The sequence below is a fragment of the Gavia stellata genome, chromosome 18 (genome assembly GCF_030936135.1).
Source record: "Gavia stellata isolate bGavSte3 chromosome 18, bGavSte3.hap2, whole genome shotgun sequence".
Classification (NCBI taxonomy): domain Eukaryota; kingdom Metazoa; phylum Chordata; class Aves; order Gaviiformes; family Gaviidae; genus Gavia; species Gavia stellata.
This window is the reverse complement of record NC_082611.1, coordinates 1,696,078-1,722,974: the sequence shown is the minus strand read 5'-3', so window position 1 is coordinate 1,722,974 and position 26,897 is coordinate 1,696,078. Positions and strand designations below refer to the sequence as shown.

The window sequence follows — 26,897 nt, the reverse complement described above, 5'->3', positions numbered from 1 at the left end:
TAATCTGGCATTACAATTCCTAATGGCCCCCTAGGTTTTTCTCCTCCTGTTTTATGTTAGGGAGAACCTCTTGCATTGTGTTTGTTTATCATCGTCTCTTAAACAAAGAAGGATGTTGATCTAAATATATTTGGATAAAAACCCACTGATACTAGGGAAATAAAGATGATCGTGGTATTAAAAAATACATCAAAATGGTGCCTATTGGCTTCTAGCTTTGGAGATGCCGAGTCCCTCGGCTTTCCTTCCTGTGAAAATTGCGTTTACTGGGGCAGCATCTTTAGCTCCTCGGGAACACGCCAGCCCTCCCTGTTCAGCCAGGGCAGTGCCGGGGCGTCCAGGGTGCCGAGCAGAGGGTTTGGCTGGGGGTGCACTGCTGGGGCGAGACCCCCCCGTTCTGTGGGTGCCACTAAGGCGAGGCAGAGCCCTGGGGTGAGGGCTCCTGCTCCCGGCGGGGGCTCAGTCCGAGCAGGGGGCTCGCTCGGAGCGACAGCGACTGCTGTCCGAGTTACTGGGCTGCTTCCCTCCAAGAGGAAAGTCTCCCGGGGTGGGGGGAAACCCCTCTCTGCGTTGCCTTTGGGGTTCCAGCCATCGCTAGATAGCGAGGGGCTTAATTATTCTTTCCCATGAGCCGTGGTGTGGCCATGGCTATGCCGAACCATGGCACGAGGTCTTCCTCCTCCTCTTTCCCCGGGGCTGGGGGGGCTCCGCAGATCCCTCTGCTTGGTGGGTGCAGTGGTGGGGCCGGGTGTCTCCCTGCAGATCCCCGTGGGTGAGGGCAGGATGGGTCCTGCCTGTGCAGGCAGGGCGTGCATGCTTCTCAACTTCATACGTTAGGATTTTGGGGAGAAGGGTCTCCTGGAAAAGAGCAGGGTTATCACTCGGGGGTGTGAATCCCATTTTTCTCGGTGCTACTGGAAAAGCTGCCTTTTGCTGTAATTTTGGGAATGCAGCAGAAACCTTGTCAGAAATTAAAGCTGCGCAGCCATCGGTGCTTCTGTCTCGTCGTAACAGCTAACTCACAGGAGGAATCTCTTGCCAAAGCCGAGAAACCACAGGGCCACGTGAACCCGCTGTGTGCCCCCTCCCCGAGGACGGCCGGGCTCCGTGGGGCCGCCCCGATGCTCGCTGCCCAGCCGGTGCTTGCAGCCCCGCGCTCTGCAGGGTTGGGCGAGTTAAGATTTTTGTACTAATTGGACCTGAAAGGAGAAGAACATAAAAGAAAAAAAATTCAAGACGAGCCTTTTCTCCCTGGGAAGAGGTGCTAATGAGTTTCTTTGCGTTAGCGGGGGAGATGGTTTCTGCGTTAATCAGTGGGATGAAACTGTAAGGAAGTGCTTTGCTGGTGGGGTTCAGAGCAGGGCGGCTTGGCTTTGTTTCCCCCGAGGTATCGCTCGGGGTGCAGCGGTATCGCTCCTCTCTTGCTGCCCCAAGGCGAAGGGAGCAAACCAACATCCTCCTGGTGCAAAGCATGCTTAGGTGCTGCGGGAGGAGGAGGAGGGAGCCAGCCCCGCTGCGTCGACACAGCTTTGGGCTTCCGAGCAGGCGGCTGGCACAGGGAATGGTTCCCCTGAAGGCTGGGCTTTGGCACCCGCCGGTGTGCACCGACGTGCCCGGGAGGGGTTTCCACTGGTTGTTACCCCGCGGAGACCCGCAGCTCCCCCCAGCCGCAGCCTCCTCGGGCGAGCCGGCGGCGGCCGTGCTCTCTGCTCCAGCCTTGGCCGTGCCGCAGTTAATCTGCCCGCTGGGACGGCTGCTGCGCGCTGTAAATAAAAGCTGTCACTTGTGACCCTGAGCTTTAAGGACTCTTGATTACATTCAGCTCTGTGCTGCTCTGGGGGTGGAATCAGCGGTATATAATATGTTTTTTTGCATAAGAAATTTGTTGCATCTCTCGTTACTTTTTGTAGCTTGTGTGTGCACCTTCCGCCGGCAAAACAGCAGCTGCTGGCTGCCTGCCGACTCCCTCCGCGAGCTTCACTTTGCAGGAGACGGAAAGCTTCGTTCCAGCCATGCAGAGCGTGCAAACTAACGCTGGTCACGGGCTGGATTCGGCAAGTCTGGTCCGGGGTCTCCATGTGCTCAGGGGAGGGAGGGGTGGACGCCCTGAGCGCCCATGGGTCCGCAGCGGGTGCCTGCATCCCTGCCCTCGGGGCGATGCTCCAGCGTGGTGCCTCCCTTTGAAGGGTTGGTGCAACCTGGAGCCTTTTGAAAGCCAAGGGCTGGCTTTTATCTCCGCAGCTGGCACTGAGCGTTAGCAGGGCTAATTTTCTGATGGATCAATCTGGAAAAAGTGGGAGGGGATCTGCTTAGGCCGGAAGAAAGAAATGGAAATAAATGAATTCCAGCATGTCTTTCTATACAAAATTAGCCCTGAACATTTGAGGGAAGGGACTCTGGGCATCGAGCGGAGTGTTTAGTCTGTTCTGTTCGCACGCTTTCCCGCGTAGTGTGGCGACATGTGCGGGGTCGGGCAGGGGGGCTGCTGCGGGCTGCGGTCGGGTGGGTTTAGGTTGGTCCCCAGGGCTGTGAGCGGGACCACCGGAGGGGACAGCCCTGGCTCCGCACCCCCGCAAGAGCAGTGGCCTTCCCCTGGGAAGGGCATCTCGGTGCTGCCTGCGTCGCCTGGGCTGAGGGCCTGTCCCTCCGTGGGGCTGCCGTGCCAGCGGCAACGTGGGTGCCGCTGCTCCGGGCTGGGGGAGGCGAGGAAGGAGCCCTGTGCGGGCGCTGGCGTGGCAGGACGGGCAGGGGGATGCCTCTGCGCCTGCCTTGGGTATTTGCAGCAGCTCTTTGTCTGAAATTGTCTTGTTCTGCATCTCCTATTGCTGTATGAGTTTTAATAGAGGCCAGTACCTGATTTCATACTTTTGCATTTCTCGCTGTAAGGAAATCTGGGCTAAACTTGCCCCGAGGAGCTTCCCTGCGATGTTCCATCCCTTCTGCCTGGTTTAGGGGGGCAGATGAGATGCCGGCACCGGTGCCATAAGGACCAGGTGCCGTAAGGACCAGGTGCTGCCCGAATCCGGCAGCAGGTGAGGCAGGTCCCGGAGGGCTCGCACAGGGAGGGCAGGCGCTCTTGGTCGGAACACGCCTTGATTTTTATCGATTTCTGCAATCTGTGACTCGTAGGACGACAGCTTCTCCGCAGCTGCTGCTGGTTCCTGTTCCCCGCTCCCAGGACAGGCTCTCCGGGGAGTAAATAGCTATTTTTCCTGGGAAACCAAGCCTTGCTTTGCTTTCAACTGCTGCTCTCCTCCCTTGCGGAGGGACCCAGCTTTGCAGTCGGCGAAGCCTGTCATTTGCATGCAGGGGCTCAGTTGCCAAGAGATGCCGCGAGCAGCGCCCGTGGCGGGCTGCACCCGCTTTCTCACATCTGCTAGTATTTTATTCATGTTTCTTCGGCTCTTGCATTTGAAAAATAATAAACCTCCTCGGTGTGCTCCAGTTCTGCAGCACACCAGTAAAATGCACACACCCGTGTGCTGGCGGTAATCCCAGTGGACAGCAGACTCGATTCCTGCCTTGGGAAAGGCAAAAGGAAATAAGATGAATGTCTTCAAAGCAGAGAGGTGCTTGAGCCGCTCTTTAAATGAGCGGCTGGAGCAGCCTCAAGCCCCAGAGCCTGGTTAAGAAAACTCTTAACCAGTTTGCAGGATGGTGTGAAGGTGCCTGCCCCGCTCTCGGCACGCTGGGGGCTCTCCCACCCCCTCGGCGTCTGGGAAATACCACCCAGAATAGATTGGGTGTTTAATCTGGGTGTGACATTTTGCATCCGTTTCAGCTGACGGCGAGAGCACTGGGGACGTGGGGCTTCGTGGGAGATGCTTCTGGAAGGGCACTGGTGTCTCCCAGGCTCCCGCAGCCCCGCTGCTGCACGGTGGCTTCCCGGTGCGTGCCGGCAGCCGGTGTCCCCGCGGGTCTGTCCTGGCACAGGATGGTTGAAATAAAAGCTGTAATTAACTCAGGCGGAGGGCAGGAGTCTTGGGCTGCTCGGGAGCTGCAGAGCCAGGGCACAGGCACGGAGAAATACACGTGGGAGCCGCTGGCGGAACGTGGGAGGTTGTAAAGCTGTTCACCGTAATCTGCTTCTGTATCTTCCTTGTTTGAGCTCCCGTACAGCTCTAAACCCCGTTAGAGGATGGGGACCAACACGGTGGAAACTCAGGCGGAAAATGCAGTTCCTGCGCATCCGCAGCCTGTTGCGAGCCTACGTGGAAAGCGCGAGCCGAGTCGCTTCCCGGGCCCTGTAGCCTCTGACTGGAACGGCTTAATTTCTTAATCCTTTAATTTCTTTTCCGGGCAAGTTGCGCTGTGGCGGGTTGGGAAGCGGCACCCAGGAGCGAGTGGTGTCATTGTGGTGTCCTCTCCTTGAGCCATGGGCATCCCCCATGGCCGGGCCATCAGCAGGCGCAGTCCTGGCTCCGTGGGTGCACGGGGCTGGCGATGAGCGTGTCCTCTGTCCTCGGCGTGGGGATGGCACCGTGCCGTGGGGACAGCTGCCTGTGCTCCTGGAGCCATCCCATGCCTTTATCTTATTTCTGTTTTTCCTGCAGCAGCATGGGGAAGGGAAGCATTGCTTTGTGCGTCGTAAAATTGTATGAGCTTTTGGCGGTAGCTCGGTGGCCACACTTCAAAGTGCCCTGCGAGGTCCCTGTGGGGTGTTGGGCCTTGGTGTGGGGTGTCAGGCTTCGATGTGGGGTGAGGGACCCGCTCGTGCGAGTGTCCTCGCTGCAGCACCCATCTCTTGCGGGGATGGTGGGTACGGTGGAGCTGCTGCTGGGGACCGCTCTGCCTGTGAGCAGCAGCCGGAGGCATTTCCCCGTGTCCTCAGGGGTGTGGGTCAATGCCCCACTCCCTGCTTTGCTCTAGCTTAGTAGGCTCCCTGTGAAGGAGCCAGGTGAGGAGGAGGTCGGTGCTGGAGGAAGGCGGTGGGCACACAGATGCGGTGTGTCTGCGCCTCTCTGGATGGTGCCAGGCGAGAAACTGGCCCCGGGGAGGGCAATTCGGGTGCTGGAGCATCAGCTGCCCTGGTGCAGAGCCAGGCGTTACGCTGCGTCCGCTCGTGGTGCCGGGGCCTGCGAGGGAGCGTTTTATAGCCGATAAAACATTTAAATGGGTCTAGAGAAAGTCTAAATGGTTTGAATATTTAATGGAATACATTTGGCTTAATTTCACTTTCATCTTTTATTTGTGATAAAATATTGAATTCAGCTGTGCAGAACTGGGTTTTTCTTTGAAAGCAGAGGGGAGGTGGCTGAGCCGGAGGGGATGGGTGGGCTTTGGGGTGCCTCTGCCCCCCACTGCCACCCCCGTGATGGGCATTTAGGGGCACCCCTGCCCCATGGCTCTCACCTTGCTCAGCCCCCGTGATCCCCCCGAGCCCTTGCTGCCTCTCTGCTGAGCCGCTGACTCATTTCGTTACCGCTGATTAATTATTTGCCCCCAGCAGGCTTCGGTTTATTCCTGTTGTGGATGCCGGTGATCTCTGTGTGCACGCGGGGAAGGGCGAGGTGCCCCCCGGGTTCGGCGGTGCTGGGGAGGGCTGCAGCGGGACATCGCCACCTCTCCCGAAAAGCTGGTGTGGGGGGAGCCGTCTCCGGCCGAGCTCGCCGGGCGCTGACTGCGCATCGTCCTTCCCCAAAAACCACCTGCCCCTTCATCCTCTTCCCGAAGAGCCGCTTTCCTCCTCGCATCCGCAGAGGGTGGAGAGACCTGAGCCGTGGAGACAGGGGTCAGGTCGGTCCCGTTGATGGGGCTTTTGCTGAGCGCTGCAATGGTAACGCTGAGCATCGGCGTGGCAAATCGGAAGGGCAACGATCGGCCGCTCTGAAGCCTGGAACAGTGGGTGCCGGCAGAAGATTGTCCCTCTTTGGAAAAAAAAAAAAGGGGAAAACAATCCTTTCCAAGTGGATCGGAGCCGTGTTTACAGGGGAAGGAGCTGCAACACAGTGCGCGTCTGAGCAATTGTCCTCTCGTCCTTGGCTGGCGATGGGGGGACACATGCTGGTTCCTGTGGCAGTGGGGAATTTGGGGATCGAGGGCTTGTTCACCTGCAGAGCATTTGGAAGCAAAATATTTTGTCGGTGGCACTGTCCTGGGGGCGGGTGGGAGATACAGCGAGTGGGGGGACCCGGGGCGGCCGCTGGCAGGGAGCCCCGAGGAGGAGGGAGCTGTGGGATTCCCGCACAGGGCAGCGCTGGTGGCACCATGGGGACATCCCTGCTCCAGACCACTGTGGGGCTGGCTGAGCGCTGTGCCGTGCTACTGTATGCCCACGGCCGGGCAGAGCTGGGGCGATGCTCACCTTGCTTGGCCGCACCGCGCTGTCTGGGCAGCTCCTGGCCCCGCTCGCAGCCCGGCGAGAAGGGGAGCGAAGCCGCGGTGCTGCCATACACGCTGCTGGCCCCATCCAAAGCGATGGAGCTGCCCCTGCTCCCCCGACAAGGCATCTCCAGCAGAGCGGTGTAACTCATCCAGCTGTTTGTTTAACAGGGGCATACAGCATTTTTAATCCTGGCTGAGCACCGAGTCACTGCTTTGAAGGATTGTAGAACCTCTTGAAAGCAACAGCAAATATTTCATCTTTATGCCTGCATCGGGAAAAATGTTTCTTCCTGATCGTAACTAATACGCCTTGGGAGCTCGTGCTCCTTCAGCCTTCAAGGGTGATGCCCGTTGCCCTGGTCTGCGGCTGTCCCAGGGTGAGGAGAAGTCCGGGGGGTCCGGGGGTCTTGGCGATGCTTTGGGGCTTCAGGCTGGGGAGACGTTTGTGTTGCAGACGTGGTGGGTTTGGGGTCAGGGCTGCCCGCAGGCAGGAAAGGTCATCTTCTAGAGGTCGTAAGACCGGCAGCACGTCTCTGAGGATGCAGCAGGTCCTGTTGTGAACATCTGGACAGGTTTTGTTAAGCTTCGTGTGGGTTTTTTAATATTTAATTTATTGAAAGGAGGGGAGTGGCGGGGAGCCGTGCCCCGCTGCACCAATGCAGCCGAACCTGCCCGGGTCGGACGCCGCGAAGCCGTCCACCTGCGGCGAGCCTGGACCTCGTCAGCCCTCGTTCAACCTGCCCGTTTCTGAGGATGTTTTCCTCCTTCCTGCCGAGCCTCGATGTTCCCGGGCCCAAGTGACACGCTGGGGAAACGGAGGCTTTGGCTTTCCAGCTTTGCTTGCGCGGGCGTCGCCACGGCAACGGCGCGGCCGCCCCCCGCTCCCGCCGGCGAACGCCTCGCCCGACGCGCACCGTTTTATGGCGTTAACGCGGTTATGAGCAAAGTGCCGCCAAGCCGCCGCCGTTTGCGAGACGCGCCTGCGGTGCGATGCGTGCCGGGCGCGGGGCGGGCGGCAGAGGAGGAGCGGGGGGTCCTGCCCCAGCGCCGATGCTACTGCTCCTCATTACCTGTGATGGAGCTGAACCAACCTCAGCTCCCGGTATGGTTCCTGCCAGGGAGAGCTGCTGGCGTTGGCACTCCTGTGCCTGTTGCTCTCAACCTTGAAACAACCCCTGTTAATGGGGTTTTTTTTTGCCCCCAAAGCCAAGCGCAGGAGGCTGCTGGAGGCGTCCGGGGAGCACAGCCCCCGCTGGGCAGGACCTTGCCCGTCCGCTTGGTCAATGATGCTGAATTTGGTCCGAATTGCCGGGGTTTGCTTCCCCCATGCCGCTCGACGGCAGCAGGTCCCTGCCAGTGTCCCCGTGCCTCGCTGCTTCCTCTGAGCCGATGACTAAGAAAAACACAACTGCGTGGCCGGATGAATAATTCAGCCCAGCCTCGATGCTGGGGGGTTCGTAGCGAAGACCCTGTCTGGGGACCTCCTTGTCAGAGGGGGCTGGTCCCTGGATGAGGATCCATCTTACAACAGGGATTCGGTGCCCTGGGTGCAGGGTCAGTCCAGTCCCTTTCCTGAGTGTGCAGGGAGCCCTTCCCGCTGCTTGTGCAGCCCGATGGCTGGGCTTTAATCTGTTTTGGTTCCCCCCCCCCCAGCGTTAAGCACACTTGGCTCTCGGGAGCTGCAGGGAAGCAGCCGTTTCTCTGGGGTCACGGCTGTGGGAGCACAGCATCGTTTCCCCGGCGTGGCTGGGTGCTCGCCCTCCCGCCCCACCGGCTGCAAAGCCCCCACGGGCTCACCGCTTTCAGAGACGCCTCGTTTGCCGCGTGCCTCGGCGGAAACGCCGGGGGATTGTTGCTACTCTCAGCGTCAATTTTTAGAGCGCGGCGCGGGCTTTGGCAGCGGCGCCGGCCAGCCCACGCAGCCCCGAGCAGCGCCGGCCTCGGGGAAGGACTGGCAGCTCTGCCAGGCTGGTGGGGATGCGGCTTTCTGGGGGTGAGCGTGCCGTGCCATGCGCTTCCCCATGGCACCATCGCGGCCGGGCTGGCCCCTCCAGCCTGGGCAGAGCAGCGGGGCAGGGCTGGGAAGAGACCCTGGCACTGTGACAGTCATGCCACACTGCCCCGGGCAGCCGTCACCAATTGCATTTATTTTCTGCTGTAACCGTATGCCCTTGGGCGTTTCCGTAGGGGCTGAGGGGCCGTGGGGTGTTGTGTGGTCGCGGTGTGGGTCGGCGCATGGAGGGATCGGGGTTGTGAAGCATCTGAAGCCGTTGCACCACGGGTGAGGGCTTCCTCAGGCTCCGGTGAGTCAGTGCTCTCTGAAGGAAAAGCGTTCCTGGGAGATAGTGCATCGCAGGTTTCAGATGAGTGGGCTTTTCTTTTTCCTTTAAGTGCCAAAGCACGTGCAAGCCTGAAACCAACCCTGAGCAGCTCAGATGGTGCTGGGTCCTGAGCAGCCCAACCCCGCCGGCACGCTCTCCCCAGGGACCCCGGCTCCTTCCCCAGCTCCTTCCCTGGCTCCACCACGTTTTCCTGACATGGCTTGGAGAAACACAGCTGATGTGACGGGACCAGAGCAGGGCTGGGAATCGCTTCCCGGTGAATCCTGCTGCACTGGGTTTGGTAGAAGGGCTGGCTGCGGTGCATCCCTGCGGGGCATTGCCATGGGGCATCCCTGCAGCCCACCCCTGCGGCGTATTGCCACGGAGCATCTCTGTGGTGCCTTGCTGCGGTGCGTCCCTGCAGCACGTTGCCACGGTGCTTTGCCGTGGTGCAGGCACAGCAGCCCTGCGGCAAACAGCAGTGGCAGAACTGGGGGAGCCGGAGCCCTAAGAGGGGTGACCCCACCTGTCTCTGCCTGAGACCAGAGGTTTGTCTTGTGAGGAGGGGGAATAAAAGACGGAGACCGTCCTCTCTCCCTGTGCCCGCTGTCGCTGCAGTAGGCAAGTGGCACTCGGCTGAACGGCAGCGTGTGCTGGGGTGCGCAGTGCTGCTGCCTCTCCTGGGGCTTTGCTGACCCAAGAGAGCTGCAGGGATGGAAACACCCAAAACGTGCCAGCACAACGGCGCTGGAGCATGGTCTGCCGTGGGGGACGAGCGCTCCCAGGCCTGAGCGTTGTGTCTGCTGCTCTGCTGCCGTGGCTTTGCTGGGAAGGGACCAGCTCCTGTAGCATCGCTCTGCTCTGGGATGTGGGACATGCACCAAAATCAAAGAGCGGTGCCAGCCGTGGTCCCGGGTGCTGTGGTGCTGGCAGACTTTGGGGAGTGGCACCGGGAGCGCTTAATTTAGGAGTGACGAGGAGCTGAACTTGGAGAGCCGGCTCTCGCTGCCATGGGGGTGCGTGCCGTACCCCTTTGCATCGGGGTGAACCGCAGCTTGGCGAGGTGGCTCCCTGCGGGGCTGGGGCTCGGCAAGCGGGATTGCAGTTCAGCCTGAACTTTCTTAAATACATTAACGTGCTGCACTTATAAATGTGCATGAATTAACGTGAGAAGTGCTTGACAATGCCTAAAATAACTGTTCCCGAGCAAGCGTTAATGCCTGGCAGATGTGTTTTTCCCTCTTGAATAATACACACGCGGGGTCAAATTGCTCCCAAAAGCTCGGCGCGCTGGCAGTCCCGCGGGGCCTGGCATTGCCGAGGGAGAGCAGCGGGGAGCGATGCAGCTTCAGGGGGTGATTGATTCTCAGGGGGATCAGCCCCCCAGCTTGGCGCAGAGCTGGAAATCCTTTCCTGAGGACCCGGCCGTTCCAGGCTGAGTTCTCGGCTGCCGTCGGGCTTTCCAAGGGATGTCCCTGGTGCAACAAAAAAAAATCAAGGCAACTGCATGTGGGTTTTGGTTCAGTTTTATTTGCAAAAAGGTTGTCTGTGTCTCGCAGTAGCACCCGGCTGTCTGGGAGCACGTTCCGCCCTGCGTTCCCAGCCCCGAGCCCGGCACTGCTGTCGGACCTTGCGGTGCCCGTTGGTGGCCGGGCAGGACGGCAGCGGTGTTGCCGCCCCTGGCGAAGCGGAGCCGCGCTGGTTAGCGAGGAGGAGGTGAAACCTCAGAACGTTTTCACCCAGAGTTTGGAAAGCAAACACGGGGCCGAGGAGGGGTCCTGCCCTGCGGGGAGGGGGCCGGGGCTCATCGCGCTTCAGCCCCCACCGCCACCGCTGCCCGTGCGTGGGAGCTGCTGCACCACCGCAGAAACGGGCTGGGGAGTCAGTGAGCACCCAGACCTGGTATGTGCCCTTCCCAGGGTCTTAATGGACTTGTACGGACTTCAGAAAATCTCATTATTGTTGTTCAGGCACTCTCCTTCTTGAATCCTTTGAAGGATTCGGCTGGACTCGGGCTTGCTGCTCAGCGAGAACGCGGCTTTCGAGAGCTGCCTGCCTTAGCTGCAGGTGAAGGATGTGTGTGTATGTGATAAAAAGCTACAGATTCATCTGTCAGGTCTTTGGGGATTTTTTTTTTATTAGGGATGAGAAGTGCTATTTAATAATGCTGTTTGCAATGTTGTCTGCAGAAGATGCTGTTACTGCCAGATGCTGCCGGGATGTTTGCTGCTGGATATTCAAACCTCTTTTTTTTTTTTTTTTTAATTGGATTGTGAAGTCTTCTCTGAAACTTTGGGCAAGTTTCCATCCCTTTAGGTGCCAGCCCTCTGATGCAAAGAAGCCTGGCTGTGCCTCTGGCTGCAGTTGCAGGTACAGCTAATTGCACGCACCGTGCTGCGCAGGAGAGTTTTGGTGGCTGGTGCCCCGGAGCCTTTGTCAGGAGCATCTTCCTCCAGGCAAAGTGACCCCACTGCCTTCAGGAAAACTGTGTCTTATAGCAGGGATCGTACTGAGGGCAGATGAGGCTGCCCAGAAGGCTGGTTTTGTAGCTCTGAAACCAAATTACAGTGTTCTTCAGACTGGGATAGGCCAAATGGAAAATGTCTGGACCAAGCATAACAGCAGGAAAAATGAATCTTTCCTAATTTGCCTGCCGTGTCTGAGGGCTGCTCGGGCGTGCGGGGGTGAGCTGGAGCAGGGCCAGGCTTGCAGCCCCCCAGGGCTCATCCTGCCAGGCTGGGGGTCCCCTCGCTGGGTGTTTCCCAGTGGCTTTCTCTCCTGTGAACCCTGCCGCTGCATGGCTGCTTTGGGACCAAACCAGTTAAACTCCTCCTGAGCTGGGATGGGTGTTGTGCTGGAAATGAGAGGGCTGCTGCAGGGCTTAAATGTGGTTCCCGGGACCCTCCTCCCGGACACAACTGGGCTGAGTCAAAATCACGTCGCCCCGTGTCTGGGGCGGCTCCCCCGGAGGGGTCAGCCCATTTATCCTCCTTGGAGGGAGCAGAGGATGGAGCGCATGGGGACGGGGCGCACAGCCCGGGGCTGGCTGCGGTCACCGGGGCTTTGGCAAGGGTGAAGCTTAGGGTGCAAACCCGGGAGGCCGGTGAGCGGCGAGGCAGCGGTGCGGGGCACGGCTGTCGCAGCGGGGCTGCCCGGCTCGTCCCATGGCTCCTGCTGCTCCACGGGCTGCTGTGATGGGAGCGCTGGGTACAGCAGCACTTCTGACACAGGGACTGGCTTCTTTGACATAAAAACTGATGCAAGGCTTTACTTCCCCCGGAGTAGGGTAAATAATTCCCTGTATAACAGTAATTGATGACCCATTTATCATTCTCGTGGCATTGACAGGCGCTGTGTTCATTGTAAATGAGAAATGATATTGCAATAAATGCTCTGTAGAGATTCTTGTTCTGCTTTGCAGCATGGTATGTCCTCGATGAAGAAAATGAAGATAAATATGTTGAGTGCCACGTTACTTATTCTCTGTATTGGCACAGATCTGCATGAGCCATCTCTGCCCCCTTTGTTTCCAAGCCTGCCTGGTTTAGAAGTAAGCACAGATATTTTTAAAAATATCTCTTCTATTATAAAGTAGGAAAAAAAAAAAAGAGACTGAAGGGGTGAGTAATGCAGCCCAGGGTGGTGGGGGAGCTGCCGCAGACCGTCCCCGAGCGGGGAGGAGGGATGCGGCCATGGGCTCCATCCGCTCCCGGGACTCAACTGCGTGCTGGGAGCTGCGGGGATGGGCTGCAGCCTTCCTGCTGACTTTGGCTTTTTGGTGGCTCTGGTCTCTGTGGCGGCTGTAGCAGATCCTATCCCGTGGATTTTTAAGGGTGGAAAAGCCAGTTTCCCTGGCTGCCGGCGGGGCTGGGGCACAGGCTCGCTCCGATGTGTCTCCCGCCTGTTGGGATGACTCTGAGCAGCCCCGTCAGGCTTAAAAGCATCGATAGTCTGAGTCTCGTCTGCCTGCGCCTCCTTCAAGGAACCGTCCCCTCGATCACCCCCGGAGCGCTGACTTGCTGGTTAGATGGAGCAGCCAGGCTGGGGAGGGAGAGCGTCACCGACCCGGTACTGCTCCACCAGCACCGGGAGCCGGTGGCTGCAGGACACGGCTGCCGCGGGCGATGCCGAGAAGCAGAGCATGACTTTATTTTAAAATACATGATCCTAACCAGATCCTCTTACCTCTAATCTGTCCTAAAACAGGATTTTCTACTTCTTGCCAGAAAAACCTTTTATGTGCAGACTGATGTGAATAGAAGATGATAAGTCACTAATTCTTCAGTGTGTCTGCTCTAACAAGAGCCTTGACTCTTATCTCCTGCAGGGCTGGCAGCCAGGGAGATGTTAATTGTGCTTTAATGTAGCGTACATGGCTCTTGACAAAGCTTAGTGCTGCAGACATCCCTGGGGCGTTCGCTGGGTGCTGCAGGGTGCAGGGAAGGGGCCGCGCTGCCCGTGGAGGCGAGGGGCTCCGCAGGGCAACGCAGAGGGTCCGTGCCCACCTGGAGACCAGGGGTTGGGGTGATCTATATGAGGCAGGGCTTGCAGCTTCTCGCACCTCATCTGCAGCGCGCGGGGCAGGGTGAGCCCGGCGTGCAGGGGGAGAGGGGACACGGCGAGGTGACACCTCGAAGGAGGCAACATGGGGCGAGGGGACGCGGGGCCGGCTCCAGCTCCAGCAGCAGAGCAGATCAGAAGCGCCGTCTGCTGCAAGGTGCCGTGTTAATCTGCTTTTCGCGGGGTCTGCTGTTGAACTGAGCAGCGAGCGCCGACACGTTATCGTTTCTGAAAGGATCTTGGCACCGGGGATCGGCGGCTGGCTCTGGAGCGTCTCTGCTGCAGGCAGGAGTGTGCAAGTCCTGGGGAAAAAAAAAAAAACAAGGCAGAAGTTTCTATTTTTAGCTGCAGAGTGCAAATGCACAGTGCTGCCAAGGAAGTTAATCACCTGCCCTGGAAGATGAATGGTCGGGTTTTCTCTCCGAGCAGAAGATTTATGGGACGAGGTGGAGGGAACCATGGCGGGATGTCCTGGCTGCCCGGGTCTCCCCCAGGACGCATGCTGGGGCCGCAGGACACGTCGCCGACGGTGGCACAGCCAAGCTGTTTGTTGCTGCTCTGCAGCTGTGGAGGAGGATCATCGAACATGTTTCCCAGCGGCTGGGACTTACTCCAGCGGGACTCAGCTCGGCTGGAGCAGGACCGCGTCCAGCCACGCCATGGCACAGCCCTTCATCCAGCCCGTGTCCCTGCCCTGCTCTCCCAGCAGCTTTCCGCAGGCTCCCGCGCAGCATCGGGGTGTTCCCTCCCCTCTCTTGCAGGGAATGTGCTTCTGAAACGCTTTTTTCCTAAGCTGGGGGTAGTGAGCTGGCTGGTTGTGTTCTCTGTTGAGGCACTGCGTGGCCAGGCTGTGCCGGATGCACCGGCCGGCTGTCCGGGAGGAATGTCTGCAATGCCCCGTGAACCGGTGATGGGCAGAGCAGCCCCGCCACAATGTGCTTTGAAAGCTTGCATGAAGTCGAGATAAGAGCTCAGCACTGCTTTTACTGCTCTGGTGTCTGCTCGCCGTTGCTGAAACTTAAATATTTGTTCCCAGTTACTGTTTATCGCTGAACCGATCTCGATTTCAGAAGTGCGGATCCTTGTGCAATATCAGCCTCCCACTCTCTTCCCTTTTGTTACCCCCGGCAGAAATAACAGGAGGTTTTCAAATCAGCTGCTGCCAGGACAGTTTCTCCAACAAAAGCTCTGGGCAGCTTTTTCCTCGAGGTCGGGTCCGCTGCACCAGCCTCAGGCACAGCCACACTCGGCTCCCCTGCGGCATCGTGCCGGGCTGGTGGGCGCAGCCACTCTCCCGGCTGCTGAACCCCGCGGGCAGAGCCAAAACCTGCCGGGTGCTCACCCCGGGGGCCGTGGGCTCGCGCCGAGCTGCTGTCGCGCTCCCTGGGCCGTGCCAGCGTTGCGCACAGGCTGTACACAATGCAGAGCTGGAGAGTCGGGAAAGCTCCAGCTCCTCACCCGGAGCCTGCTCGGGTGGTCCGTACCCCGAGCCAGACCCTGCTGCTGTGTCCCAGCCTCCCGGCCCCCCCTGTTTGGGCACCCCCTGTTTGGGCACCCCGTGTTGGCCAATTTGGGTTGGGATTTTTTTTTCATTTTCTCAAATTAAAATGAAATTTTCTCATTTTCAGTCTCAAAAATCACCCAGTTTGGCTCCTTTAATTTTGAGGGACCAAGTTTTTAGAGAAGTGCTTGTACTGAGGGAGCAAAGGGGGGGGCTGCTTTTTGAGCCCTGACCTCGGCAAAGGGCCCGGCTGTGGCTGGAGAAGATGCTGAGCCACCGGGACCAGCTTGCTGGCAGCAGCACGCGTGCGTGTGGGAAAACTTCAGGGTTTTAATGAGTAAATTCAATGCAGCATCCTGCTGTTTTGAGCAGATTTCCATATTGATCCTTAATCTATTTTTACAGCCGCTTTTGAAGGTGGTGTTTATTTGTCTGCTATGGGTCCATCACAACTGTATCCCAGCTCCTCCCGGCACACGAGTGTTTATGCTCACGGAGGTGGGGGCTCCCCGGGCTTTGCCGAGTGGGAATTTGGAACCGGGTCCTGCCTTGGCACGGGGCTGGTGTCCCGCAGCATCCCTTCAGCCAGCTCGCCCGTGCCGTGCTGCTGTTTTCCTCCTGGCTTCCTAAAAATAAAGGATGCTCCAATCTATCGCCAGCTCCCCGCATGCTCCCGAGCGGCGAAGGGGACGTGGCAGCCCACCCAGCCCCGGCCGGTGCGTGACACCACAGCCCTAATGAAGTTTGCTGGGTGGCTGCGCTGTCAGTCCTGCAGCCCACAGCAGAGTCATTACTGCCGCTAATTAACTCGGCCAGTGCCCCGGCCGCCTTCGGTCGCATCTGATGTATATTTGCTAATGCGATTTTTTTCCCCTTTCTGCAGAAACTCGCCCCCGGTCGCCCGCGGGGGCTGCCTCCGAAGCGCACTGATGACGTTTGGAGGGTTTTTTCTTTTCCATTGTAAAAGTGGAGATGGGGATGGCTGGGGCCAGACCCCCACCGGCTCCGGGGACAAGCCCACCGCAGCACAGGCACCGGTGCAGCCGGGGCCCCCCGCAGCGGTGACGGGGATGGGTGCCCTCAGGCCCTGCCGGGACCCCGCAGCCGCCGGGTTTCTCTCCTCTCCCCTTCTCCAGGGTTTGGGGAGGAGCGGGGCTGTGGGCCAGGCACAGCAGGGTCCCTCAGCCGCTCCCCAGATGCTGCCCATCCCCTCTCCCCACTTTGGGGTCGTGCACGCCAGGCTGCCGCCGTGCCCGGGGTGTGCCGTGCTGCGCAGGGGGATGCTCCGGCGGGTGGGTGTTGGTGGGCGCTCCTGGGCAGCATCGCTTGAACCAGCACCCGTCAGAGGCACCGGGGAGCCAGGGTGAGGGGTTCCCCTTGCTGGAGCCTGAACGGTGTCAGCAAGCAGCTTTCCATTTATTGGATTAATTGCAAAGCGAGTTAATCCATGTATCCGATTTAATTTTTAAGGCTTTTATTAATGAGCTAATGCGTGGAAAAGCTGGGGAGCGGCCGGGTTGTCGTGCGATTACTGCCCCTGGGTTACACTGCGGCCTTTGCCGGTGCGGGCTCGGGTGTCTGAGGATGAGCTGGGATGTGCCGGTCACTCCCGGTGTGGTTTGCCGGCACCGTGGGAACCCCGTGGACCAGGGGAGTGGCATTACCCAAACTGCAGCCGCTGACGAGCTGACCCGAGAGCAGCATGGGGACACCTTGGTTTGGGTGGGAGCATCGTCCGTTGCGGGGTGCACGTTTTGGGGAGCGGCGCAGTTTCACCCTGTCACGGGCACTTTTTTCCTCCCTCCTCTCTGCCTCCGAAAGGCCGCTCTCATGCTGCGGTTGCTGGGGCGGGATCGCGCCGGGGCTGCAGCCAGCAGAGCCATTGGTGTGTTGATAACACTGCTCTTAATTGAGGACCATCTGCACTTGGTAATTTAATTTTTCCTGCATCTGCAAGGTTCCAACTTTATTTGTCTGACGTCCTGAGGATTATTTAACTTATGAGCATCATGTTCCTCCAACAAAGGCGCTCCAGGCATTCCATTGCAGCCCCTGCTAGAAGGTATTTTAATAACATTGTCAATGGCCCAGGAAAAAGGACACATAAAAACTGAAATTGCAAAAGGCGACAACAGAGCTGAGTTGCGGGGACGGCTTTCCTGCCCGCTTTTGCATAGCGGGTGGCGTGCTGTGAGTATTACCTCTATTATATTAAAATGTGCCCGATTAAGAATGAACCCTGAACAACACAACCCCGCTCGTTGTGAGCAGGCCTGGCAGCGCTGGCAGTGTATTTCACGTTTCAATGGGTTGACACACGTCGTCTTTTGTCTTTGGATGCTTATTAGTCGTTAAACCCCCCAGCTGTGCCTTTGGAGGGCTGTGAGCATGGAATTGAACTGCAGCTCTTAAAAAATAATAATAATTGGAAGCTGGAGAGTCTATTAGCGGTGGTGTGGGGGAAGAGTTGGGCATCTGGTTCACGTGGCACCGACGGGAGCCGTTGTGTGCTGCTGGCGGCAGCCCCTGCCTTTTCCCAGCCCGCTCCTCCCACCTTCTGCGTGGCTTCTTCACCCGTATTTTGCAGCCGTCCTGTGCTTGGGGGCAGGCAGGGGGGCAGGCAGGGGTGCAGGCAGGAGCTGCTGCTCTGGATGGCTCCGGCTGCGTCTCCTGCCTGCAGGAGCATCTCTGCAAATACTCGCCCTGAAACGCCGCTCTGTTCCACACCGAAACCCTGGGGAATCCATTTTTTTTCCCCAGCCCAGTCCAGCAGCACCTGGATCCATGTGCAGCCTTTAATTAGGTTTAGGCATTTCCCCCCCTAAAATGTAGGTCAGTCGTAATTAGTGTGAATCCTGCTGCTGCCAGCTTTGCTTTTAATTAAGCTCCTGAAGTGGAGGTTGATGCATGAGGTGCAGCATCGGAGCTTCAGCTTTTTCGGCTGCTTACCAGATGCTTTGTGGTTGCTTCAGCTTGGCTCGTCCGTGCTCAGGGCCAGGGCCATGTTCTCCCTCCCTCCCACCCACGGTGACCGGTCACCCTTGGAGCATGGCCATACTGGGGACATGGCCACGTTCCCAGGCACAGCCGTCCCTTGGCACACACTCTCCTCCGAGCTGGAGGTGCTGGTGCGGCCGTGGGGCTGTGCTGGGAAGGGTACTTGTTTGGTGCTGTTTTTAACATGAAGCTCCTGGTGTCCTCGTCCCTTGTCATCATCCATCACACCAAGCGTCCTTGTCCCCTGCAAGGGCTGCTGGTGCTTGTGCCGAGATCCAGAGAAGCCAGGTGCTCCGGGGCCAACGGGGAGATGCAGAGTGTTTTCCTTCCTCTGCAGCTCCCGGCACGGAGTCCCTGGGGACGGCATTTGGATGAGCATCGTGCCGGTTCAGAGCCCGGGGCGCCCAGCCCCTCCGCCTTGCGGGGTGTGCCGGCACCTCCTGCCCAACCTGCGGTAGGACCTGGGGTTTTGGAGGGCAAACTGGGCATAGAAACTGGTTCTTCTGCAGGAAGTAAATCTGTCCCATCTCACTCATGAAATGGGTGCCCGGCAGCACGGTTCTCCGTCCGCTGGGATGACAGCGAAGGTGCAGCTCCTCCGCTCGGATTTTCTCAGCACCGTTCACCATGGCGCGTGTTTCCACCCCAGGGACGGGGTGGCCACGCTCGCCCGGGAGCCGGCGTGCGGAGGTGCCGGGGATTGGGGAGCGCCTCACGGCAGTGGGGACCCTCGGTTTTAAGCACTTCAAGCTTTCAGCGGCCCCGGCTTCCTGTCCTGGGGAAAGCCTTGGCTCCGTGCGTGGGGCACGGTGAGCCGGTCCCAAGCCCCTGGCCGGCTTCCTGCACCCTTTTCGGCTCCCCAGCCCCGCAGCCTGGCTGCCTATTTTTACCGCTCCCAGGCTGTGAATCACTTTGCTCCCTCGTCTCGGTTGCTGCCTTTGAAGGTATTTATAAATTGCATTCGTCTCCCCTGTGCCTGCTTTAGCACTGTGTAAATTTAGCACTCTGGCTCACTCCTGCCCTTTCCTCCTCGCCCGTATCCTCGCTATTTGGCGAGTGTAGATGTGCAGGAGCCGAGCTGCTCCCTCTGCCTTAATTAAAAACATCAAACAGCAATGAAGAGCCCCACCGGTGCTGTCCTGGTGGGGTGATGCCGGACGCCGGCATCTCAAGGTGCCTGGTACTTGGTGCCGAGCGGCGTGGGATGTGTGGGGATGGCCTCGGCACGTGTGTGCCGCCGTTTGCCTGGCAGGGTTTTGGTGGCAACAGAGTTGGTGGCGTGTCCGGTGCCAGGGGGTGAGCCAGGGCAGAGCCCGCGGTCCTGCCGGTCGGTGGTGGGGAGCAGGGACGAGCCGGTGGAGCCCAGCCAGGGTCGGGGCAGCCCTGGCCGTCCCATGGCCGCGTGCCTGGGGAGGGGAGAGCACCCCACGCCTGCTCTGGAGCAAATGGGATTTAAATCGGGCATCACCGGAGCAGCGAACAGCTGCCCTGTCCTGCCGGCGCACCATTCCCTGGCCATGTTTTCATCACGTCCTGCTGATGACTGTGCTGATTTCTGTGGATGGAGCAGGCAAATTAATCTCTTCTCTGCTCCTTCCCCTGGGACTGCTGGATCGTTAGGGATGGGTTTCGTTAAAGCTTGGAGAGCCTGGTGCAGCTCGCCAGGCCAGCGGTCGCTCTGGGATGCGGTCAGGATCCGTCCCCTGCCCTCGCTGGCTGGCACAGCCGCCTGGAGGGGCACCGATGGGCTCCCCCGCCGCCCCGCACTGCTCCCGGCTCTGCTGGGGCGTGCGCCAGGCGTCACAAAAAGCATCGTGTTAGCTTTGGGGAAAACCCTGCGGGGCAGCGTGGAGGGGCACTGCCCCCTCTCCTCCTCCTCCTTCCCACCTTTTCTGCTAAAAACAAGCAAAACAGGGAAAAAAACCAAACCCTGAGAGAGAAACCAGGGCTCACTGGGAGAAAAATGGGTACAAACGGCAGGAAGAGGAGTTATTTTTAAGTTGCTAACTGAATATGGAGTAGTTGGCTGTGTCTTTTGAAGGCCATTAAGATGGGATGCTGGCGCTCATTAATTTATTGCCAGAGGTCTTCTAGCCCGAGCTGCGCTCCGCGCTAAATCAGCCTTGCAGACGCGAGGATGTAACTATGCAAATAGATGCAACTTGCAGCAGACGCAGGGAATGGTCTTCTGGCTGGGCCACGGTGCAAATGGCTCCAACAGGTGCTGAGACCAATGTATGCAAGTTTAAAAAGTGGGGAGTGGAGATCAGCCCGAGGGCTCGGGGGGAAATGCCGCCTGGGATGGGGGGTCGGGGTGCACGTGGCTCCCCGGGGTGCTCAGCGTCCCACAGCCGCGCTCGCCCCTCACCGTCCTTTCTCTTCTCTTTCAGAATAAGGTGCTGACGGTGGACGGGGTGAAGGTGAAGCTGCAGGTACGTCCCTGTGGCCCTGGTAGCAGCTCCCCCGCACCCCCCAGGTGTTTGGGGCTGGGCAAAGCCCCTCGGCAGAGGAGCACCCCAGAAGCGGGTTCCCCATCTCCATCCTTTGCCATCACGTCTCCCGCCCCGGGACAGCCTTACAAGCCCTTTCGGCTGCTCTGTCCCCTCGGCGGGTCCTGCTCGAGGCTGGGGGCTGTTCTGGCCGCGGTGACCCCCGTCCCAGCCCGCCTGCCTCCTTGCTGCTCCGTGACTGCGGACGGAGCCGGTGAGACCACAGCAGCACCTGCGGGGTTTGCCCGGTGTTCCCAGGCAGCTCCTGCTTTGGAAGAGCCGGAGGATGGTGAGAGGGACCAAGACCCTCCAAAGGGATCCATGTCCCCTGGCTCAGCCTGCATCCAGCCCGCGGGACACGTGGGAGATTTGGTGTCCCCCCGCAGCAGAGCCGCTCCGGCCCCCCGAGACCTGGCCATTTCTCTGCCAGGAGCTCAGTAACAACATTAGTGCTGATCTTCCCCTGACAGCAGTGTGGCACTCTGCAAACATATCGCTGCATTAAAAACTGATAAATTAAATTAGCGGGTCCCCACGCATCCATCTGTTGGATGGATTTTCCGATTAAGGGACATGTCGGGAGCCCTTTGCCGCGCACCATTGTCTCCATGTGCTGAGGAGCAGGGAGGTGCTGCTTCAATATTTATTGCACTTGTCATTTTTCCTATTACTGTCCCTAGAAGCAAAAAGCTGAAGCAGCTTCCTGGGGTTGCACTGTGCCGTTTGGTTTGGTGTGTTGGTTTTGGTGCTGGGTGGGTCCCTCAGCCTGCACGGCGGCAGGTCGTGGCTGACCCCCCGCTCCCGTCTGCCTTCCAGATCTGGGACACGGCCGGGCAGGAGCGCTTCCGCAGCGTCACCCACGCCTACTACCGGGACGCCCACGGTAAGCATGGCCACCTCTGCCTCCCGGGGCGAGCCCCCTCCCTCCGGCTCTTCGGGGCCCTGAGCCGCGACTCCAGGCCAGGTGAATCGGGAATCACCGGAGCGGTTTCCCCGTAGGAAGCAGCCACCAAGGATGGAGGAGCCTCTGTGTGTCGTGGTGCCAACACCACGTGGCTAAGGCATTGCCCGTGGTGGATTTAAGCATGTTGCTGTATGTTTTGCAGCAGGGACCTCGGCGGTGTTTTAACGCCACGTCCCCAGGCATGACCCACAGCGGGGCGTGCGCTGCCTCGGGGACCGGTGCAGAGCAAGCTCTGAGCCGCGGGCTCTGCTGGGCCATGCTCCTGCCTGGCACCACGGCACCAGCACTAATGCACCGTCCCTCTCTCCGCAGCCCTGCTCCTGCTCTACGATGTCACCAACAAAGCGTCATTTGACAACATCCAGGTACGGCAGCACCCCCGGGCCCCTCCTGCCTGTCCCTCGTGTGCGGTGGGCTGGGTTGCGGTTGTGGGTCGGCTCCGGGGAGGGGGTACGTGCTGCAGGAGGTGCGTGTTGGAGGTGTGAATCATGATCGTTTCCAGAAGGGCTCTGGTTAATGCTGAGCACCTGTCTGACGGCGGGTCTGCCTACAAGGACACCAGGGGACAGGCAGAGAAGGTTTTCCCTTTCATAGCAGATTCACTTCACCGGCAAATTAATGCCGTGTGTAGTTACAGCACCGGCTGAAGAACTTGCTCCGGTGAATGAGCGCAGGCAGCTTCACCGAGCAAGGTGCTCCCTCGTTCTCCTCTGCACCTTTGGGTCCCAACGGATCGGGCTTGGGGGACACGATGCCATTACCCACCTCAGTGCCAAACCCGGGGAGAGGGTCACGTCCTGCTGCTCACTCCCTGCCCCCAGCAGACCTGCCCTTCCTCACGGCTTTTGTGGGGTCCCTCGCGCCGCCCGAGTCTGCCCCCTCCCCGCTGACCTGAGCCCCTACATGGGTGCTTCAGGGGTGCTGGGGAGCAGTGTTGGAGCAGAGGGCTCCGTTAAATCTGGCAGAGGCGGGGAGGGCAAATGCTCCCCGTAGGCATGCTGCTGCATTGGGGGGCAGGAGGACCTGGCCTCGGCCTCCCCTCGCCCCGCCGGACCCGTGCGGCTGCTGGGGGCCACCTGTGCCAGTGCCAGCAGAGCGTGTCGTGAGCCCGGGGAGCAATTAGCCTCAATGAATAGGACGTAATTGCTCATGTCCCGGACACGGAGTACATCGTGTGCGTCTGCAGCAAGCAGGTTGCGTGCCCACAAAAACACCCTGTTCAACAGCGCGGGAGGTGCCGTCATCTGCCACATCAGCTGCTGGGGGGTCCTGTACCACCCTGACCCCCTGGCCCCGGGGTGCTTGGAGCTGTCCCTGCTCCGGAGCATCCTTCCATCGGAAGCCCCACACCTGCCACCCCCTTGCACCCACAGTCCCACAGTGGGGGACGGGGCATGTCCTGCCACCCTACTTCCATGTCACTGGCACTGGGAATGCTTCCTGCAAGCTGGGACTGGCCAGCGGTGGCATTTTCCAGCCTGAGGAGCTGGATGGCTTGAGGAGAGGCGTCTGCTGCTGGGTGTAATGGAGAGCGAGCGCTGGTCATTAACTAGGCAGCGGGTCTGCGCTGAGGTCGTGATCCTCCAACAAGATGGAAAATCACTTGGAGGTTTTGCTCTGCTGGGTAACATGGCCCCATCTGCAGTGCCAGCTCTCCCAGCCCCGTCGGGACACGGGAGGGACGGCTGTGGGCCATGCGCAGCCTCAGCGGGGAGGAATGAGCGCCCAGGGCGAGTGCGAGGTGCTGAAAAGAGGGATGGAGGGGGAGCGGTGCCAGAAGGGAGCCGAGGGGGGTTGTCAGGAGTGACCGAGTGTCCCTTGGACCAACCCATCCATGGAGCTGAGCACCCTGAGCCCAGCCGGGGTGCGACGGGGTCCCGGGGCTGCGTCCGTGTGCATTGGGCTCCAGCTCTAATCCCGAGTCATGCCTTGCTTTCCTGGCCAGCTGGGGGTTGATGCAGGATGCTGCTGGGTGGAGCAGTGGTGGAGCGGGGATCGCCCAGTGCTTGCTGTGTCCCCAGCGTCAGGGCACGGGCTGCAGCAGCCTGGGAGGCAGCAAGCCACCACTCGCACCGTGGGGTCAGGGATTATTGGGAATTAGGGCGGGTTTGATTAGATTAGGCTGGATTAGAGGGCAGGGAAGCCACCCCATGGCTTGCGGAGGCAGGTTCAGCCGCCTGCCGGGACGAGTGTGCTCGGCACGGGGGCAGCACGTGCAGGACACAGACATGGGGCATGTCCCGGGGCAAACCCTTGGCTTTATCCTCCAAAAGGAGGTTTAATCTTAATGTCCCAACTGAGGGGGAATTTGGCTTAAAGTCCTACAAGCGCCTGTGGTCAGACAGAGCGGGCAGCGGGGTTGAAAGGCTGCCATTGTGCTTGAAAATAGGGGCTGGTCAGCAGCCAAAGCGGGTCCCCTGCGGCTCGGTAGCACCCTGGGGTGCCCGCTCGTCTGCAGGGCTCTCTGGGAAAGGGTGTCCCCGGGGCCAGGTCACTGGCTGCTGTCTGGCTTCTCCTGCCAAACCGCGGGGGAAGAGGTGGCTCCTGTCCCAGGGTGCTGCTGAATTGCAGGGGACCTGCGGGACCGGCTGCTCCCTGTCTGTGGCTCCCGCCCTGCGCAGCTGAGTTTCTGAGCTGGGCTTTTTGTTTTGCATCTAACCCCCAGCCACCTCCTCCCTGTCTCCACGTAATGCCCCCCAGCATTGCTTGAGCACAGTAGCATTTCCCTCGGAGGGTGCCTGGTGCCCAAGACCAGGGCAGCCCCCCATCCTTCCTCCTCCTCCTCCTCCTCCTCCTCCCGGAGCTGTTGCTAACCCCTCTCTCTGGCTGCCTCCCTCCAGGCTTGGCTGACAGAGATTCATGAATACGCACAGCAAGATGTGGTCCTCATGTTACTGGGAAACAAGGTGAGCTCAGCCCCACGGCTTCGCTGGAGCCTTCTCTTCCTCCCCTGATGGTCCCACGATGGAGCCACGCTGCAGCCGTGGGCAGGGGAGCCTGGCAGGGTGTAAGGGGACATGGGGGTTGCCTACTGCTGACCTTCCAAATCATCCCAAATTGCTCTTCACCGTTACTGTCGGCAGGTGGATTCAGCCCAGGACAGAGTGGTGAAAAGGGAAGATGGAGAAAAACTAGCCAAGGTACGTGAGGTGTCTGTCTGCTGCAGCAGAATCGGTTGTTACGTGATCTGACCAGGGATGTGCGAGTACAACAACGTGTACTTGATGATGTACCCCAGTGAAATGGTTAACTGGAGACCAGTCTGACACAAAATACGTCTGGGAGCACTTTGCTTTTCTTCCCTTGTCTTGTTTTCCTCTTCCTCCTCATCTGCTCTTTTTCCTCTAAGCTTCCACTAACGTTTTTCCCTTCTTTGTCCTCAAAAATTATTTCTGAAGTTGTGTAAGAAACACCTGAGCTGTGAACCCTCGCTCAGCTTTTCCTGCCCACTGCGGCAGAGCTGCTATCCCAGAGCAGGCTATGAGCTCCCGCAGCAGGCACTGACGTCGGCCGGGCTCGGTGCGAGCTGGGAACCCCCGGGGACACCCCGGGTGATGTTCCTGATGCCAGTGTGTCTTGTCCCGCAGGAGTACGGAGTGCCCTTTATGGAGACCAGCGCAAAAAGCGGCCTCAATGTTGAATTAGCGTTCACAGCCATTGCAAAGTAAGTGACTGGTGCGGTGGCCGTGCTGGGCGCCTCTCCCACGGGGGGGACAGCCGTCTTTGCAGATACAGGCTGGCACTGTCACCCCCCTTTTCATTCCCTGGGCTCCCACCTCCAGCTCTTGTGCAGGCAAGTACTTGCCATCTCACGTGAGCCTTGAAGCGTCTCATCAGGGGGAGCTTTAGCAAACCCTCTAGACCAAGTCGAGTTCCACTGAGCTGAGCCAGGCAGCTTAGAAGCAGGCAGCGTAGGCAGAAAAGTAACATGTTTTTCCCCTTCCCGCAGGGAACTGAAGCACAGGTCCATGAAACTGCCCAATGAGCCCAAATTCAAGCTCCACGACTACGTGAAGAAGGAAGTGAGAGGCTCGGGCTGCTGCAGGTCCTAATGTGCTCGGTGCATTTGTACAGAGACTCATGCCAAGTGTTTGTGCGCCGCGCTCTCTCCTCGTGGACAGTGTGTGCATGTCTGTCTGTCGTGTCTGTATCTGCCTAAAAGGTGAGCGGAGACATGGGAAATGGAAGCAGCAGCAGAAAAAGCTCTCTCGGCTGGGGCAGACGCTGGCCGTGCTGCAGCCACGAGCCAGGCGCTGCTCCCTGAGCCCCCATCGCATCCATCCGCACTGCGAGCCCTCCGGCTTCCCTCGCCGGTCGCTCCTGCCTGGCTTGCAGCCGCTTGTCCCCACGCAGGTGGGCGCTCGGGAAAGGACTGGGGTGGGCTGGGGCTCGCCATTGCTCCTTCCAGGGCTGGGGCTGTCGGTAGACCCAGCTGTCTTTTACCTGTTCAGCAGCAGCCAGGAGTGTTATGAGGCTTCTTTAATGTTAGTAGGAATTATGACGTGACGAAGGGGAACGAACGCCTTCTCCCCACCACACATCTGGGTAGGAAAAAGTCCCGAATTCCCTTTTCTTTCCCCGCGTACCTGGAATTCAGCTGTTCAGAGCCCTGGCCTGGGGCACACAGAAAAGAGTTGGTTTTGAGGCAACAATTTTTGTAGTTGCTTGCGTATGTCTGTCCATCTTTCATGTGGTGTAACACACCTCCTCGATGAAGGTTTCTCCTCTTCCCTGCAGAAGACAAGAGCTTAGCCTAGCTAACCTACCTGTTGTACAGAGATTTCCTGAATGTTTATCTGTTTGGTAAAGGCTTTGGTTCTCTTACTACTGCCATTTCTAGTACTTTAATTGAGAAGAAATTGAATGTATTGCAGCTTATTCTAAATACCTTCATGTAAGTGTGATAGCGTTTCTAGACTGCAACAATGCTTTGATACCTTCAAAGTTCTCTTGGGACAGCTTTCTGTTAAGTGAAGGAAGCTGGGGGGAATGCTGCAGGCATTGATTTCACAGGTTTCAGACTCTCCTGCCAGCTCTCTTCAATGGACTCCTCACCCCTTTGGTCTGTGTCAGGCATTTGGCTTTTTTGTTTTTTTAAAGCTGCACCTGTAAGTACAAATTTGAATTTGGATGCAGCGTTCGGCCTTTGGCAATTTTCTTCTTTGAAAATTCCACACGCAACATCAGTTGCCCCCTGTGCCGAACCTCCTGTGCTGCCCTGAATGGGCCACTTAAAATAAAATAACCCATCCTTCACTCTCCAGCCAAGCACCAGCTCTCTCAGCACTGGGTTCAGACACCCCTGCCCCTTATTTCGCTGGGGGTGTAGCTCCAGCGCCGCATTCCTGACGTGCACAAAGACCCTCCGCAGCTACCGCGCGTGATTCAGGCAGGCAGGGACTCCTCAGAGCTAAACTCCCCAGTGAGCTACAGTAAAATGAGCAGCTACTGCTTAAAGTGGGCCCAGCGCAATAAAATTATTGAAAAGGATCTTCAAATAAACCTACTGCAAACAGAGCATTTTTTCCTAAATAGCTTTTTAGGGAGAAAGAAGTCCTTCAACTGTCTGATTTAAATTTTATTTAAATTATTTGTTGAAAAACCATTGCTGCAGGAATATTTGCGGGGCACGGCCTGGAACAGACCCCTGCTGCCAGAGCCAGCACCGTAGGAGCAGGCGGGTGAGCTCCACTGGCGGTAGCAAGCAGGGGCATGGCAGTCAGGGCCCTCCTGCCCCCCGT

At 58.8% G+C, this 26,897-nt stretch overlaps 1 protein-coding gene across 1 annotated transcript in view; it reads left to right on the top strand.

Annotated features, from left to right (window-relative positions):
• Positions 1-25,285, top strand: part of RAB26 (RAB26, member RAS oncogene family) — a 30,712-nt gene extending 5,427 nt beyond the window's left edge. Inside the window, exons 3-9 of the mRNA XM_059826480.1 lie at positions 20,094-20,135; positions 21,009-21,075; positions 21,469-21,521; positions 23,997-24,062; positions 24,240-24,296; positions 24,744-24,820; positions 25,106-25,285. Of these exons, the coding sequence (XP_059682463.1) occupies positions 20,094-20,135; positions 21,009-21,075; positions 21,469-21,521; positions 23,997-24,062; positions 24,240-24,296; positions 24,744-24,820; positions 25,106-25,208 (465 nt within the window). The 3' untranslated portion in view covers positions 25,209-25,285. The remainder of the gene's footprint in view (positions 1-20,093; positions 20,136-21,008; positions 21,076-21,468; positions 21,522-23,996; positions 24,063-24,239; positions 24,297-24,743; positions 24,821-25,105) is intronic.
• Positions 25,286-26,897: the final 1,612 nt, after the last annotated feature.